Source organism: Cervus elaphus, chromosome X, assembly GCF_910594005.1.
Source record: "Cervus elaphus chromosome X, mCerEla1.1, whole genome shotgun sequence".
NCBI lineage: Eukaryota > Metazoa > Chordata > Mammalia > Artiodactyla > Cervidae > Cervus > Cervus elaphus.
In genome coordinates this window covers 123,807,060-123,825,182 of record NC_057848.1, presented here as the reverse complement: position 1 = coordinate 123,825,182, position 18,123 = coordinate 123,807,060, and the positions used below count along the sequence as shown (strand labels likewise).

At 40.1% G+C, this 18,123-nt stretch overlaps 1 protein-coding gene across 7 annotated transcripts in view; it reads left to right on the top strand.

Annotated features, from left to right (window-relative positions):
* PHF8 (PHD finger protein 8) overlaps window positions 1-18,123 on the top strand; it is a 103,571-nt gene that overhangs the window by 25,327 nt on the left and 60,121 nt on the right. For all 7 annotated transcript variants that reach the window (XM_043896038.1, XM_043896036.1, XM_043896039.1 and 4 more), the window contains exons 3-6: window positions 13,854-13,939; window positions 14,320-14,428; window positions 16,853-17,013; window positions 17,806-17,947. In XM_043896038.1, coding sequence (XP_043751973.1) covers window positions 13,854-13,939; window positions 14,320-14,428; window positions 16,853-17,013; window positions 17,806-17,947 — 498 coding nt within the window. The remainder of the gene's footprint in view (window positions 1-13,853; window positions 13,940-14,319; window positions 14,429-16,852; window positions 17,014-17,805; window positions 17,948-18,123) is intronic.

Genomic DNA, 18,123 nt, shown 5'->3' with positions numbered 1-18,123 from the left:
GCTAGTATTTTATTGAGAATGTTTCCATGTGTATTCATCAGGGATATTGACCTGTAGTTTTCTTTTCATGTAATGTTCTTATCTGTCTTTGGTATCAGGGTAATCCTGGCCTCATAAAATGAGTACTGGAGTGTTCCTTTCTCTTTGATTTTTTAAAAAGAGTTTGAGAAAAATTGGTGGTAATTCTTCTTTAAATGTTTGATAAAATTTACCAATGAAGCCATCTGGTCCTGGGCTTGTCTTTTCTTTGGGAAATTTTTTTTATTTATTACTGATTCAGTCTCCTTATTAGTCTCTTCAAATTTTCTATTTCTTCCTGATGCAGTTTTGTCAGGTTGTATGTTTCTAAGAATTAATCTATTTCTTCTAGGTTGTCCATTATTTGACTTATAGTTGTTCATAGTTCAATCTATTCTCTTTCTGTTGTTCAGATTGGATAGTTTCTATTGTTCTGTCTTTAGGTTTACTATTTTTTCCCTCTGTTGTCTACATTCTGCTGTTGAGCCCATGCAGTGAGTTTTCATATAAGTTGCTTTAGTTTTTTCTAAGGGCTTCCTTGGTGGCTCAGTGGTAAAGAATCTGCCTGCCAATACCGGAGATGCCGATTTGATCTCGGTTGGGAAGATTCCCGTGGAGAAGGAAATGGCAACCCACTCTGGTATTCTTGCCTGGGAAATCCCATGGACAGAGGAGCTGGTGGGCTACAGTCCATGGAGTCTCAAAAGTGTCAGACATGACTTAGTGACTAAGCAACAACAGTTTTTTCTAAAAGTGAAATTGGTTCTTTTCTGTATCTTCTATTTTTTTGTAGAGATTCTAGTTTTTGCTTATACTTTATATTTATTCGTTTCTGGCATGTTTGTAATTGTTATTGAAGCATTTTTGTGGTTTTTCCTTTAAAATCCATCAGGTAATTCCAGCATCTGTGTCACCTCATTAGTGAGATTACTGATTTTCTTAGTTCATTGAAGCTGTGTTATTTTTGTTCTTGATAAGCTGAGTCATTATTTTCATTATATCCTGAATATTTTGGGTATTATGTTATGAGACTCTAGATATTATTATATCTTATGTATTTGCAGACTTCTTTAGACACTGCACTTCATTGTCAGGGTAAGGGGTAGGTACTACTCTTTACTGCCAGGTAGAAGTAGAAGTCCGGGTTCCCCCACTTGCTGTCTGTTGGCCCTCACTACCTCAGGTCCTGCTGTCATCTGGTCAGGCTGCCTTCTCTCCATTTTTCAGAGTCATCTTACCTTTTATTTTTCTTAATGTCTGAGATTTTTAGCTGTACTTAGTGAGAGTAATAGGGAGAAGTGCATTTACTCCATTATTCCTCAACCAAAAGTGACCAATTAATCTTTCAAATAGCTCTTTGGAGCTGTTATTTTCTCTCATGAAGTTAAATAGCTTGCTCAAAGCTATACAGCCAGTTAGTTATTCAACCACAAGTCAAACTTGGGTTCCTTGGACTTTTGCTATAGGATATAATACTGTAGATAGTATAAGGCAGTTAGGTTAAACCATTTTCAAGTGGGAGATAGAGAAAATCAGGCTTATAAGCTCGCACACACTCCACATTTTTGTTCCAAGTGAAATCAGGTTAAAGTGGATACCACTCTCTTTAAAGCAGCAGAAGGGTAACCCACAGCTTTCAGAGTGTGTAGCAAAGGGAAGAGAAGGCCTAGCATTCATATTCAGAGTTTACTAGATGCAGTGTATGGGCTGCTGAATCCCTGGCCTGGAGAAAGTCTTGTAGGGTGTGGAGTTAGAAGGATCAGAAGGACAGTCTGCTCTGTCAGGGCTCATAGGTTGTCTTTGGAGTGGCATATTTTTTTAAATAAATTTTATTTTTTAATAATTATAGATTCATGAAAAGTGAAAGTGAAGTTGCTCAGTCGTATCTGACTCTTTGCAACCCCATGAACTGTAGCTTACCACACTCCTCCTTCCATGGGATTTCCCAGGCAAGAGTACTGGAGTAGGTTGCCATTTCCTTCTCCAGAGGATCTTCCCGACCCAGGGATAGAACCTGGGTCTCCCGCATTGTAGGCAGACGCTTTACCATCTGAGCCACCAGGAAAGTCTCAGCCTTAGTCCTTTACATTCTTTTTTTTTTTTTAGGAAGTTGCAAAAAATGTATGTGGAGGGCCTTTGTACCTTTACTCGGTTTCCTCCATGGTGGTATCTTATATAACTGCAATGGTACAACCCACCAATCTTATTCCAATTTCACCAGTTTTACACATACTCATTTGTGTATATGTGTATTTAGTTCTATACATTTTATCATACTTGTAAATTCATATAACCTCCAAAATCCAGATTCAGAGCCATTCCTTCACCAGTGGGGTAGCATAATTTTTGCCCCAACTCACCTAGGAGAAATTTGGGATGGCGAATATGTACCAAAGGATGGGTAGTCAGTATCCAAGAGGAGTTATAAAAATTCAGACCGGAAGACCTCATAGGCATGATGCCCAGGAATGAGTTATGGGAGCTAAATGAACATCTGCTTTTGGTAATAGAGGAATAGTGATGAAAAACTGGCCTGGAATCCTAACTTTTCCTTTTACTAGCCCCATTTCTTTGGGTAGGTCATTTCACCTCTCTAAGTGTCTGCTTTCTCAGCTTTACTCATATATTTAAATTTTTTTTAATTGAAGTGTAGATTTCATAGTAACTGCATTAGTTTTGGGCATGCTGTCTTAGCTTTAAAACAGAAAGAATCTCTATTTCATTGATTGTTATGAAGATTAGTAAGAGAACCTCTGTAAAATGCCTAGCACAGTCCTAGCACATAGTAGATACCCAGTTCTGGCTGTCACCTAGAATATTAATGAAATAAATATTTCTTGAGTATTTACTCTTTGCTAAGGAGTGAGCTAAGAGCTGTAGGAGATAGAGATGAATGACACACAGGCTGTGACCTCTAGATTATTTCATGTTAGAAAACAAGACCAATTCATTCATTTATTCACTCATTTATGGACTTACTTATTCAGTAGGTGTGTGCTATGGTATTTTCTAGATACTGGGAGAGTGGATACAGCAGTGAATATGAGACAGTAAGCTTACAGGTAAATATATAGTGTGTTTGGCTTCCCTGGTGGCTCATACAGTAAAGAATCTGCCTGCAATGCAGGAGACCTAAATTTGATCCTTGGATCGAGAAGATCCCCTGGAGAAGGGAATGGCTACCCACTCCAGTATTCTTGCCTAGAGAATTCAATGGACAGAGGAGACTGGAGGGCTACAGTCCTTAGGGTTGCAAACAGTTAGACATGACTGAACAACTAACACTTTCACTTCACTTTCATATAGTGTGTTAAGTGATAGTGCTGTAGAGAAATGTAAAGCAAGATGAAAAGGAGTGCCATCTCCAGGGCTGGAGGCATAGTTATTTTATTGGTGTATAGGGTGATTATATGGGTGACACTTGAGCAGAGGCCTGAAGGAAAGTGAGGGAGGGAAGTTAGGGAAGAGGGTTCCAGGTAGAGGAAATAAGGGACCTGAGTGGGGAGCACGCCTGGCATGTTACCATTCCAATTACAGCGAAGAAGCCAGTGTTACTAGACAGAGTGAGGAGAGAGTAGTAGAAGCTGATGATAGGGGCTGGGAGTGGGGATGGGGGCATAAATCAGGCAGATCAATGGTTCTCCAAGTAGGACCAGCAGGATCAGCATCACCTGGGAACTGGTTAGGCAAAGTCCATTGTCCTACCCCAGACATACCAAATCAGAAAGTGGGGGTCGACTCCAGGAAGCTATGGTTTAACAAACCTTCCAGGTGATTCTAATGCACACTCCAGTTTGAGAACCACAGGTATAGGGCCCTATGACCCGTTGTTAAGTTGTTTTTATGCCAAGTGGGACGGGAACCACAGAAAAATTTTGAGTGAAGGAGAGTTGTGATCTGGTTTAGGCTTTGGCTGTTGTGAGGACAGACTCAAGATGAGGAGTATGAGATGAAGCAGGGAGAGTTTGGGATCACTGTAGATCATTATTTCTTAAAGTGTGGTCCTTGGACCAGCAGCATCAGCATCACCTGGGGTCTGGTTAGAAATGCACATTTCTGGGCCCCACCCCAGATCTATCAAATTATGATCTCTGGAGATAGACCTCGGAATCTGTCTTAACAAGTTTTCCAGGTGTTTCTCATGTGCCCTAATATTTGAGAAAACACTCATCTAATTAGGTAATGGTGATTTGGACCAGAGTCAGTGGTGATGAGAAGTGATTAGATTTTGAGTATATATTGATACAATATTTGTTGTGAAAGGAGTCAAGTTTTTGTTTTGAAGGGCTTTGGTATACAGGGGAATAGAGTAATAAGCAATAACAGAAGGGGTCACAAGAGGATTTTTTGTTTGCTTGGGTTTTTTGGGGAGATAGAGGTGACACCTTGTTTGTGTGCATGTCAGAACATATAGAATAGTTCTTTTGGTGCATCCAGAATTTAGTGAAATCTGTTATTGGCAGAGTTATGTGCCAGAGACTGGGTAGACCAGAAAAGAAACTTCCCTGGTACACTGAAACTTGATCGGTGTTCTTTGTACTCCTCCAGTTCTATGTGCTTGGGGGTAGGGGGAATTGGTATGAATGGTGAGTGCCTCAGCATCTAGGGATGGGTCATCCCTGTTTTTATAGATTGTGTTTGGCCTGATCAAGATTGTTGCAGGAACCAGAATTTGACTTGGATTTTCTGATAGTTTTTGAATAATGAAGAAAAGTAAAATATGTTCTTTTTCCTTTTTATTGATGAAAGAAGATGTTTTTCCAGGCATAGGTGGTGACAGCACTTGGCTTTTTGGACATCCTCAGAGAGCAGAGCTTGAGCACATAAGAAGCTAGACAGGATCCTGAGCAATCTTGTTACCTCTTAAGCATCTCCAGCCCTTAGTCCCCATCTAAGTTCCAAACCCTGGAAGGGTTAAATGCCCACTTTTGTATTCTCATAGCACTTGTACTCTACTAATAACCCTACGTTATATTCTGATTATATATTGTAGTGGAATAGTGGAGTCAAACGGATCCAGATTTTTATCCTGCTCTTTTATTTATTACTTTTGTAATGACCAACAAGTTATTTACCCACTCAGATTTCTCATCTGTTAAGTTAGAATAATATTAATAATGATGTGCCAGGTACTCTCAGTTTCTTTACCTACTTGAGCTCATTTAAGCCTAACAACCCTATGAGGTGAGGTACTATTAATATTCTTATTTTATAGATGCTGAGGCACAGCAAGGTTAAGTAAACTGCGTAAGTTCACACAATTAGTAAGTGGCAGAGGTGAGATTTAAACCCAGGCAGTTTTGCTCCCAAGTTTGTACTTTTAAACTCTGTGTTTCTGAATACTGTATAGATGCCCTGGTTTGTTGTAGAGATTAAATGTGATAATATATGGGTGATAATATATTCATAGCTCACTTTTCTCCTCAATTCCTTTTATGAAGACTTCAGATTCACTCACCATCCCCTTACCCTGCTTTATTTTATAGCATTTATGAAACTATTTTTTACCACCTGTCCCCGCTCTAGAATGTCCACTCCATGAGGGCAGTAGCTATTTTCAATCAATGTTTATTGAATTTGTGCACCAACTTACATCCAAATACTGAGTACCTGCCATGTGCCAAGCTCTATGGTACATATTGGGAATTATTCATCTTAATCTTGAGACCTGGTGCTGTGATAATTGTCCTCCTCACTAGGGAAGCACAACAGCATTTAGGAACCTTGGTCCAGGTGATAGTTATTGAGACAGTGCAGCCAGAAGCCTGATGTGAGATGTTATCTAGCCCAGTGAATTGGATTGAATAATAAGCTGACTTGGGAGATGGATAAGGTGAGGACTTGGGGTGAACAAGAGATGCCGTCTGCTGTATGTAGTAGAGGCAGAGCAAGTAAACAGGCAATAGCAAGTCTGTAGGGTGAGTGCTGAAATAAAGATAGTTGGTGGGGGGTGGGTGGCATGGGAGTAGGGAAGAGAAAGGGAAGGAATGTTCTGGGCACAAGGAGCCATGTGTGATGAGTGCCAGAGACCAGAAAGAGCTTGGCACTGAGAGTTGAGCTGGGTTTTTAGAGCAAGGCTGGCTTCATGGTACGTGTGACAACTGTAGTCACACACAGCCTCATATTTGAAAGGGGGCCCCATGCCCATGCTTGAGGTTTAATGCTATGTGGTTGTTATCTTGAAATTCCTAATAATTTTACCTTTGAATTTGTGTTTTGTATGTGAAGTTCAATGGGACAGTGTAGTTTGTCCGGGAGACCTGGAGCTTTAGCTCACCTGTGGTCCTACTTCTTGCTGCTTCCCTGCCTCCCTGAATTGATTCTCAGCTGGCTGCCTGTATCACCAGGCTTGGGTGCAGTTGCTGGAGAATCAGGGTCAAGTTGAATTTGGATATGTTAATTTGAAGTGCTATCTATGTAAGTGGGCTATCCAGTAGAAATATCCAGGAGACATTTCGAGGGAGTGATCTGAAACTCACCAGAGAGATCTGGCTTGCAGTTGTAAGTACATAGAGGGCACATGGAACCCTGGGAGTGAGTGAAACCAACGAGGAAAAATGAGAAAAGGGTGCCCAGGCAAGAGGACCTAAGAAATGTCAACATTTAAGAAGGGGACAGGAGAAAAAGGGTGCACTGAGAAACACAAGGAGCAGCCAGAGGTGTAATTAAGATCACATCACATCCCTGCTCATAATCCTCTGGTGGATTTCACCCAGTTCTTCACTCAGGAAAAGCCAAAGTTCTTTATGATGGTCTACAGGACCCTATTGCATGAGCCCTTCCAACCTGTTATTGTCCCCCTTGCACTCTCCTCCTCTCTGTTGCCTTAATAATCTAGGGAGTAATAATCTAGGCAGACTCCCACCATAGGGCCTTTGTACTTGCTGTTCTAATTGGGATGCTCTTCTCTCATATACATATGGCTTGCTCCTTTACTTCCTTCAGGTCAAAACAACAATTCAAAAGTTGTTTTGTCAGTGAGTCCTTCCCTGGCTGCCCTACCTAAAATTCCAGCACCACTGTCATTCCTCTTGCCACCCCCCACCCCACGGTGTGTGTGTATATACTTGCTTACACATGCATACATATTCCCCTTTTGCTTTATTTTTCTACTTAGCTCCTCTTACTATCTAAGGCACAATATCTTTCACTGATACATTGAGTTACTTTGTTTCTTGTCTGCATCAACCATTAGAATGTCAGCTTCTAAAAGAATGCATTTGAATCAGTTCTAATGAGGTGGATGAAACTGGAGCCTATTATACAGAATGAAGTAAGCCAGAAAGAAAAATATAAATACAGTATACTAACACATATATATGGAATTTAGAAAGATAGTAACGATAACCCTATATGCGAGACAGCAAAAGAGACATAGATGTATAGAACAGTCTTTTGGACTATGTGGGAGAAGGCGAGCGTGGGATGATTTGAGAGAATGGCATTGAAACATGTATATTATCATATGTGAAACAGATCGCCAGTCCAGGTTCAATGCCTGGGGCTGGTGCACTGGGATGACCCAGAGGGATGGGACGGGAAGGGAGGTGGGAGGGGGGGTTCAGGATGGGGAACACATGTACACTCGTGGCTGATTCATGGCAATGTATGGCAAAACCACTACAGTTTTGTAAAGTAATTAGCCTCCAATTAAAATGAACAAATTTATTTTAAAAAACTAAAAAAAGAACCAAAATATGTACCAATCATACCACTGCTGAAAATTTTATCAAACTAGTCAAAAAAATTAGTGAATTTTGAGTTAAGGGCCAAAATAAAAAGATTTGCAAAATTCTTTCACCATATAACACATTTGGACCTTCAGTTCAGTTTAGTCACTCAGTCATGTCCCACTGTTTGCAACCCCATGGACTGCAGCACGGCAGGCCTCCCTGTCCATCACCAACTCCTGGAATTTACTCAAACTCATGTGCATTAAAAAAAAAAAAGGATGTCAGCTTCTTAAGGGCAGGGATTTTTGTATGCTTTGTTCTGTGGCTTTGTCTCTCCGGCACCAAGACCAGGGCCTGGCAGATGCTCATTAAATGTTAGCTTGAGGAATGGACCCCAGGCAAATGGAGTATTGTGGAAGTCAAGTAAAGAGAGCACAGGGTCAGTACTGTGGCAGTGCTGCTAGGTCAAGTGAGATAAAGGAAAGAAGTACTTATTGCATGTATCAATAAGGAGGTTAAGATATCAGTGAGGTCTGTTTTTGCTTTGGAGCTGTGGGGCTGGAGAAACTCTTGAGAGTCCCTTGGACAGCAAGGAGATCAAATCAGTCAATGCTATAGGAAATCAACCCTGAATATTCATTGGAAGGACTGCTGCTGAAGCTGAAGCTCCAGTACTTTGGCCACCTGATGGAAAGAGCTGACTCGTTGGAAAAGACCCTGATGCTGGGAAAGATTGATGGCAAGAGGAGAAGGGGATGACAGAGGATGAGATGGTTGGATGGCATCACTGAATCAATGGACATGAGTTTAAGCAAACTCTGGGAGATAGTGAAGGACACGGAAGCATGGCATGCTGCAGTCCATGGGATCACAAAGAGTCAGACATGACTTAGCTACCGAACAACGAAAAGACTAAAATCAGACTGTAGCAGTGGGTGAGAAAGTGTACACAGCAACCTGAAAAAATTCTTTTTATCGGTTTGGCCCTGGTAGAAGGTCTCTGGATACTACCAGTTGGCTAGGAATAGGAGGGAGACTTTTTTCTAAAAGATTTTTTTTTTTTTAAGATGGACCATTTTTACCGTCTTTATTGAATTTGTTACAATGTTGCAATGTTGTTTGTGTTTTTTGTTGTTTTTTGTTTTTTTGGCCAAAGACAAGTGGGGTGTTAGTTCCCCAACCAGGGGTTGAATCCTCACTACCTGCATTGGAAGATGAAGTTTTAACCACTGGATCATCAGGGAAGTCCCAGAAGGGAAACTTTTCACTGTATAACACTTCTGTACCTTTTGAGTTTCATAAAATGTATAATTGATACTTATTTAAATAAAAGTCATTGTGAAGCTGCATAGGTTAAACAAAGAAGATATTCAGCTTTTAAGTGACAAAGAAGGGCAGACAGGAGGGAAGGAGGGTGTTGTTTTTTTTTATATCTGTAAAGATTAGTGAGCTGGTTTAAATGCTATTATGAAGGAGAAAGTAGAGAGGGAGAGGTTGAAGATATCAGGGAAAGAAGAGATAATTTATTGAGAAGGTAAAAATGTGACCCAGGTAGAAAAGCTGACTTTACAAAGAAGGGAAGAGTTCTTTTGTTGTGACAGGAAAAAAAGAAGGGTGTATAAGGAAGTGGATTTGGTGTGGAAAGTTGAGGTAGTTCCCCTCTGTTTACTTCATTTTATCTAAGAAGTTGGAGGCAAGGTCATTTGTTGAGAGAAAAGAAGGTAGTGGGGTCAGAGATTTGAAATAGCCACTGTGGATAATGGGGGAGAGAACTGAGCAGGGAAATACAGGAGAATCATCAGGCAGCATTACCCAGATTTTTTAAAAATAAGCTTTATTTTTTAGAGTAGTTTTAGGTTTACAGCCAAATTGAGTGGAAGGTTCAGAGATTACCCATTTGCCTCCTGCCTGCACATGCATAGCCTCCCCCATTAGCAACATCTCCCACCACTGGAGCGGTACATTTGTTAAAGTAGATGAATCTATGTTGACACGTGATTTACACCCCAAATCCATAGTTTACATCAAGATTTACTCTTGGTATTATACATTCTGTGGGTTTGGGGCAAATGTATAATGACTTGTACCCACCATGATATTGTTTTAGTAGCAGAATAATTTCACTGCTCTAAAAATTCTATGTGCTCCGCCTATTCATCTCTCTTTTCCTGCCATCCCCTGGCAACCACTGATCTTTTTACTGTCCCCATTGCTTTGCCTTTTCCAGAATGTCATGTAGTTGGAATCATATAATATGTAGCCTGATGGTGTTCTTTCAAAGTTTCTTTCATATCTTTTCATGGCTTGATAGCTCTTTTTTTTCAGTGCTGAATAATATTCAACTGTCTGAATTACCAGTTTATCCATTCACCTACTGAAGGACATCTTGGTTGCATCCAAATTTTGGCAATTATGAATAAAGTGACCATAAACATCTGTGTGCAGATTTTTGTGTGGACATAGTTTTCAGTTACTTTGAGTAAATGCCAGAGAGTGCAATTGGTTTTGTAAGAAACTGCCAAATTGTATTCTAAAGTGGCTGTGTTTTGCATTCCCACCTGCAAAGAATGAGAATTCCTGTTGCTCCACCTCCTTGCCAACATTTGGTGCTGTCAGTGTTCTGAATTTTGGCTATTCTGGTAGGTGTATAGTGATATCTCATTGTTTTAATTTGTATTGTCCTATTGATATATGAAGTGGAACACCTTTTCATATACTTATTTGCTATCTGTACATTTTCTTTGGTAAGGTATTTGTTCAAATCTTATGCCCATTTTTTAATTGGGTTGTTCATTTTCTTACTGTTGAGTTTTAAGAGTTCTTTGTGTATTTTGGATAACAGTCCTTTATCAGATATGTCCTTTGCAAATATTTACTGTCTTTGGCTTATCTTTTCATTATCTACCTTTCACAGAGAGGGTTTTAATTTTAATGAAGTCTGGCTTATTAATTCTCATTTTTCACTGACTGTGCCTTTGGTATTACATCTAAAAAGTCATTGCCAAACTTAAAGTTATCTAGATTTTCTCCTATGTTATCTTCTAGAAGTTTTATAGCTTTGCATTTTGTATTTCAGTCTGTGATCCATTTTGAGTTCTTTTTTTGTGATGAGTATAAGGTCTGTGTGTAATTTCATTTGTTTTCATGTCCAGTTGTTCTGGCACCATTTGTTGAAAGGCTGTCTTTGCCACATTGTATTACCTTTGCTCCTTTATCAAAGATCAGTTGACTCTATTTCTGTTGATCTATTTCTGGGCACTCTGTCCTGTTCTATTGATCTGTTTATTCTTCCATCAGTGCCACACTGTCTTGATTATTGTAGCTTTTTAAAATTTTTGCTGCACCATGCAGCATGTGGGATCTCAGTTCTCTGACCAGGAATTGAACCTGCTACCCCTGCATTGGAAGCACAGTCTTTACTGCTGGACCGCCAGGGAAGTCCTGATTACTGTAGCTTTACAATCAGTGTTTGAGTCATGTAGCATCCATCTTCCAACATTGTTCTCCTTCAATGTTGTGTTGGTTATTCTATGACTTAGATATTTTGGACACTCAGTTTATTGTGGCACCAATCCATTGAATGATTTTTTTCCTTCTAGCCATGTTCAGTGGTTCAGTGGATTGAGCCAGGGCTTGGATTTGCATGTGGGAGTGATGTAAAGGCAGTGGGGCAAGTGAGCTGAGTGTATCTGTAAGACAATGGTTGAAGTGAGGAATGATGGAATCTATAAACTAGATAGGGAAGAAGGGTGAAGGCAATAGTAGTTGATCGGGCGAAAAGTAGAATCAAGAGATTTTGAGGGCAAAGAACAGGTGTAAAGAATGAGAGCTGACTGGATGACCTTGTGGTCAGAGAGTGATGTGTGCATTTTGTATTCCAGAGGTGGAGCAGTTGCAAGTATTGATAGGGTTTGGGGGGATGGCCATGAGAATTGGTAGCTGAAATTGGAGTGAAATCTCTGAAGATGAGAAGGTCAATGTGCTAAGAGGCTGGGATGTTAGGCCTCTATATCCTTTATTATGTCACGTGAGAGGTTGGCAGGACTTGAGATGGAGAGGAATCTGTGAGCAGTTTCTTCAATGAACGAAAAAGGTATGTTTGGGAGATGAGTAACTGACAGTGAAGAGGAGTGGGAGGAGGTATAGATGAATGATATAGAACTCAGAAGAGTAGGAGATCTTATACAAGGACAGAGGAGAGATAATTTCAGAGTCTCACTGGAAAGTGAGGGGGACGTCCACCCCCAGCCCAGCCCTGAGTTGTAAGGGTCTGGGAGAATGTACAGCTTCTGCCTGACCAAGTTCTAACACAGTGCTTCTGAGACTTTCTGAGGTGAAGGACCAGGGTATTTTTTTTAAATTTCCAATCTGTAATGGACTAATGCTTTTATGAAATAAAATGTCCCCAATTTATTGATGTGCAACAGATATACAGGGTTAGCTATGGGGAAGGTGGTGGCGTCCTGATCCGAGGAAGTCAGTTCATGAGCATAGTCTTGAACCAAAATGGTTGGAGCTCTGCCTTATTTTTATGCTCCCTGTTCTGTGTGGCTGACCAAAGATTTTAAGAGTTAGATCTTAGCCAGAAGATTTTTAGAGGGCTGCGGATGACTTCTTTGGTGAGGAAGGGTTTACATTTTGTGAGATTACTAGCTCACATACGTGTAAACTCAGATTTTCAAAATTATATCTTTCTCAGATATTATAATACGAAATTAATAATGCATGTTCATGCTGGAGAGGGTGTGGAGAAAAGGGAACCCTCTTACACTGTTGGTGGGAATGCAAACTAGTACAGCCGCTATGGAGAACAGTGTGGAGATTTCTTAAAAAACTGGAACTAGAACTGCCATATGACCCAGCAATCCCACTTCTGGGCATACACACTGAGGAAACCAGATCTGAAAGAGACACCTGCACCCCAATGTTCATCGCAGCACTGTTTATAATAGCCAGGACATGGAAGCAACCTAGATGCCCATCAGCAGATGAATGGATAAGGAAGCTGTGGTACATATACACCATGGACTATTACTCAGCCGTTAAAAAGAATTCATTTGAACCAGTCCTAATGAGATGGATGAAACTGGAGCCCATTATACAGAGTGAAGTAAGCCAGAAAGATAAAGACCATTACAGTGTACTAACACATATATATGGAATTTAGAAAGATGGTAACGACAACCCTATATGCAAAACAGAAAAAGAGACACAGAAGTACAGAACAGACTTTTGAACTCTGTGGGAGACGGTGAGGGTGGGATGTTTCGAAAGAACAGCATGTATATTATCTATGGTAAAACAGGTCACCAGCCCAGGTGGGATGCATGAGACAAGTGCTCGAGCCTGGTGCACTGGGAAGACCCAGAGGAATCGGGTGGAGAGGGAGGTGGGAGGGGGGATCGGGATGGGGAATACCTGTAAATCTATTGCTGATTCATGTCAATGTATGACAAAACCCACTGAAAAAATAAATAAATAAATTAAAAAAAAAATTAGGAAATACAGATAAGGAAGAAAAAATGGTTATAATATAATAAGGTTATATAATATAACCTTATATATATATATATATATAAATATATATATATATATATATAACCTTATATAAGGTTATATAATCCTTTACTGAAAGGGAACCACTGTTTTCATTCCTTTTCATTTAATAAATTGCTCAATAAAATTTAAATGTTTGATTTTATGTAGGAATAATATTTTAGATATACTGGTTAAATAAAATATTATTAAATTATTATTAAAATTAATTTCACTTGTTTCTTTTTACCTTTTTAATGGGGCTATTAGAACATTTAAAATTACATATTTGACTCACATTATATTTCTGTCAAACAGCAGTGCTCTAGAGTCTCTTCCAGCTTTGATCATTCTGAGTCTTAATGAAGCTTTATTGTCTGTACATTTTTAGCTCTGTTGTAATTATTTTGGACTGTTGTGGTGTAATAGAACTTTTTGCGTTGACAAAACAGTTTGATAATCTGCCCAATATGGTAACCACATGTGGCTACTGAGCACTTGAAATATTCCTAGAGTGATGGAGGAACTGCATTTAAAATTTTACTTAATTATGTATTGAACAGCACAGTTCTAGACCTTATAAAAAATAAAATTTCCACAAACATTGGCTGATTTTCTCTTTTCTAGTTGTGTTGGTGTTGAAGAGGAGAAGGCTGCTGACATTGACCTCTACCACTGTCCCAACTGTGAGGTCTTACATGGGCCCTCCATTAGTAAGTAGATCTTGGGGTTTTAAAGAGAAGACAATCCAGAGAGACAAAGCAAAGGAAGCTTGGAAGGGAAATTGCCTTTGCCTGAGTGCTTCAGATTTGTCTCCCTTGGGAAATAGAAGCTTATGTAGGCCCTGTAGGCTAGCAGCTGCTCCACTGAGAGGGCAGAAATGCAGTTTCACCTCCCTCCATTATCTAGGGATTCCCCAAAGGAAGTACCAATCCTCACCAAGTGCTTTTCTGAGTCCATGAGGGCTTCCTTGACTCCAGATGCTCCAGGGGGTTGTTAAATTGGACGAGAAGCAGGATCTGCTGAGGCTTTTGCTTTTAGAACCATATCCTGTAGCCATTTTGACTCAGTCTCTTGTCTTTTTCTGGCTTAGTGAAAAAACGCCGTGTATCTTCCAAAGGCCATGATACACACAAGGGGAAACCAGTGAAGACGGGAAGCCCTACATTCATTCGAGAGCTCCGGAGTAGGACCTTTGACAGGTGAGGACCCCCTACTCCAAGGGCCAGTGAACGCTACTGTTCTGGGAAGCTGGGACCCATCTCTTCTCAGCTTTTCCACTGGCTGTCGCACTAGGTGCCTCCATCATTTGGGGATGTCTGCACGGCTCTGTGAGTTCCCTTTGTGGGGAGATCTTCTGTTTTAGTCAGTTTCTGAGAACTATTGTTAGAGTTTCATTTGATGTACAGAGTATGTTAAGGTCTACTTGTAGAAACTTTGAGTAGATAGAGAGGCAGTTTTTGCCTCAGTCAGGAGAGGATATTTACATGTACCCAGGGAATGCTATAACTAGAAAGAGTCTTAGAAACCAGGAAGTTTAATTCTCTCATTGTAGAGAAGCGGAAACTCTCTGGGAAAATACTTTTTTGAGTAGCCATGTATTTCTTTTACAATCAAGAAAAAATTTGTTTCCTTAAAAAATTAAGATTGGCTTATTGAAAATAAATTACTTGAACAAAAATAATGAGTTAGAAAAATTAATGAATAAAACACTTGTCTTTTGCTTAGTTTTTAATTCATTTGACCATTTTCAGCTCTCCTGTAAATGAAATGTTATTTAGGATTATAAGTGTTTCTTCAACTTAATATTTGTTTTATTTAAAGGCAATGAGTCTCGTTTTTACCCTACCCCCTCAGGTCCCTTCTCCAAAGTCAACCAATTTCTTATGCATTCTTTCAGAAATAGTTTTTGCTTATACAAACATATATGAATGTATGTGTTGCCCCTTTTTTAAAATTCAAAAACACAAATAGAAACACTGTTCTATATCTTGCTTTTTTAAAAATCTAAATTCTGTATCTTAGAGATCAATCCATAACAGCATATACTGATGTTCTTCATTCCTTTTCATGGATAGTTAGTACTCCATTGTATGAATGTATAATTTATTTAAGCAGTCCTCTTGATGAACATTTAAATTGATTCTAGTATTTTGCTATTAGGAAAAAAATGCTGCAGTGAATGTCTTTGTACTTAAGTGTTTGCATATGTGAGTGAGAGTATGTGTAGATTTACTACCTAAAAGTAAAACTGCTAGGTTAAGGGGTATATGCTTTAAACATGTTTGTAGATATTGCTAGGTTATTTCTAATGTGACCACATTATTTCATACTCCCACTAAACAATGTGTGAGGGTGCCTATTTCCCTATTATCCTGGCTAACACTGTTTATTATCAAACTTTTTTTGCCTTTCTGATAAGATAAAAAATGAGATTTCACTGTCTCCATGTGGATTTCTTTAGTGATTAAGGAAGCATGTATATTATGATGCATTTATAAGTCATCTTTATTTTTCTTCTCTGTTACCTATCTGCTTACATTGTTTGACAGTTTTTCTGTTGGGTTACTTCCTATTTCTTATTGATTTGTAATAGCGTTCCATGCAGAAAATTTTTAATTTTAGGTAGTTAAATTTACTTATTACTATTTTTAGTGGCCACTGGGCCTTGTCTTTTTCCATAATTTTTTCTACCCTGTGGCTTTATTTTTTTCTAATTTAATCTTTGTTCCATCTAGAATTAGGTAAAGAATGAGCCAGACATTGATCTTAATATTTTTCCAGATGTTTATCCCAACACAATTTGTCAAATAGCCCATCTTTTTCTCCAACATGATTTTAAGAAAACCAGAAACCCCTGTTTTCTAGTTAACTAACTATGTATGTCAAGAGAGTGGTTGTAAAAATTGTTTTTGTTTTCTAAATCAGTCTTTTCTCTATTTTCCAGTATTTTAAAATGGGGTGGTGCTGCTCTGAAAGTGAAAGTCGCTCAGTCGTGTCTGACTCTTTGCGACCCTATGGACTATACAGTCTATGGAATTCTTCAGGCCAGAATATTGGAGTGGGTAGCTGTTCCATTTTCCAGGAGATCTTTCCAACTCAGGGATCAAACCTAGGTCTCCCACATTGCAGGTGGATTCTTTACTACCTGAGCCACCAGGGAAGCCAAAGAATACTGGAGTGGGTAGCCTATCCCTTCTCCAGGGAATCTTCCTGACCTAGGAATCAAACCAAGGTCTCCTGCATTGCAGGTGGATTCTTTACCAGCTGAGCTACCAGGGAAGCCCAAGGTGCTGCTCTGGGTTAGTGTAAATCAGCTAAACTTGTCAGATACGTCTTTTCTTCTGGGGCAGGCTGTTGACTGATTTGTTCCTTTGTCATCTAGACAAGAGCATCATATTGACAGAATATCCTGGATTTAACTTCCCACCTCTGCCAATGGCCTGGCTTCTTGCCTTCGATAGGTCATTTATTAGCTGGGATGTGAAGTTTATGCCACTCATTAGTTGCCAGCCCACATTAGGTCCCCTCAGGAAGACCCCACACCTTTGGTGAGTGAAAGCACCCAGTGAGGCCTTCAGTAGCAGAGCTTGTAGGGTTCACGCTTTCTCTTTTGTGGCCCACAGTTCAGATGAAGTGATTCTGAAGCCCACTGGAAGTCAGCTGACTGTGGAATTCCTGGAAGAGAATAGCTTCAGTGTGCCCATCCTGGTCTTGAAGAAGGATGGATTGGGGATGACGTTGCCCTCACCGTCATTCACTGTGAGGGATGTGGAACACTATGTTGGTAAGCACCACAGACCCTCTTAACTGTGACATTGTTCACTCCCAACAAAACATATGACCCTTCCCTTCCAGTTTTCATTTCTTTTCTGGCCATCTTGGAAATCTGATGTGATGTACCTTGCCATCATTCTTAGGCAAAGCTAGAACCAAAATCCTGGTCTTTTTTCCTTTTCCTCCTAATAGACCACAAACTCCAGACTGAGCCCCATGTTTTACCTGGGGAATTCCAAAGATTTTTATGACCTCTCTGTACTCTGTTGAGATGAGAAAGCCTTTGACTTTTGCCCTCATATGCTAGTTGTATTCTGGACATGAGTTTTAGGGGAGAGGAAGAGAAGTGAGGAAGCAGGACCCAGGCAGATGGATTGTACTGTGAGACCATGTGTCAGGCATTTCTGTTGCCCTAGAATGTCTGGACCTGGCACATAGGTCTAAGCAGAATGTGAGGAACACCTACCCCCACTTCCCATATGTGTCTGACTCTTTGCGACCCCATGGACTGTAGTCTGCCAGGCTTCTCCATCCATGGGATTTTCCAGGCAAGAATACTAGAGTAGGTTGCCATTTCCTTCTCCAGGGGATCTTTCTGACCCAGGGATTGAACCCAGGTCTTCTACATTGCAGGCAGACTCTCTGCCATCTGAGCCACCAGGGAATCCTCCACTTCCCATATATGTGTAGACAAATACATTGAGAGAAGTTTTCAGTGTAAGGTCACTCTAGGACCGGTTAGGGGATGAGTGTTCCCTGGTCCCTGAGGCCACTTGGTGCAGAGCCTATCTCTTTATTCCAGGTTCTGACAAAGAGATTGATGTGATTGATGTGGCCCGCCAGGCTGACTGCAAGATGAAGCTTGGTGATTTTGTGAAATATTATTATAGCGGGAAGAGGGAGAAAGTCCTCAATGTTATTAGTTTGGAATTCTCTGATACCAGGTAAGAGGGGCAGGGGTAAGTAAAAAGCCTCACAGAGTACCTAGGACTTGTATATACTGAGTATGTATTAGTGTTCCTCTCCCTTCCTCCGGGTGGTTTCTTCCTTTGGCATGGCGAGCTGGTTTATACTTTCTAGGGTAGTTGCTCACATTATAACAACCAAATCATGTTTCCCC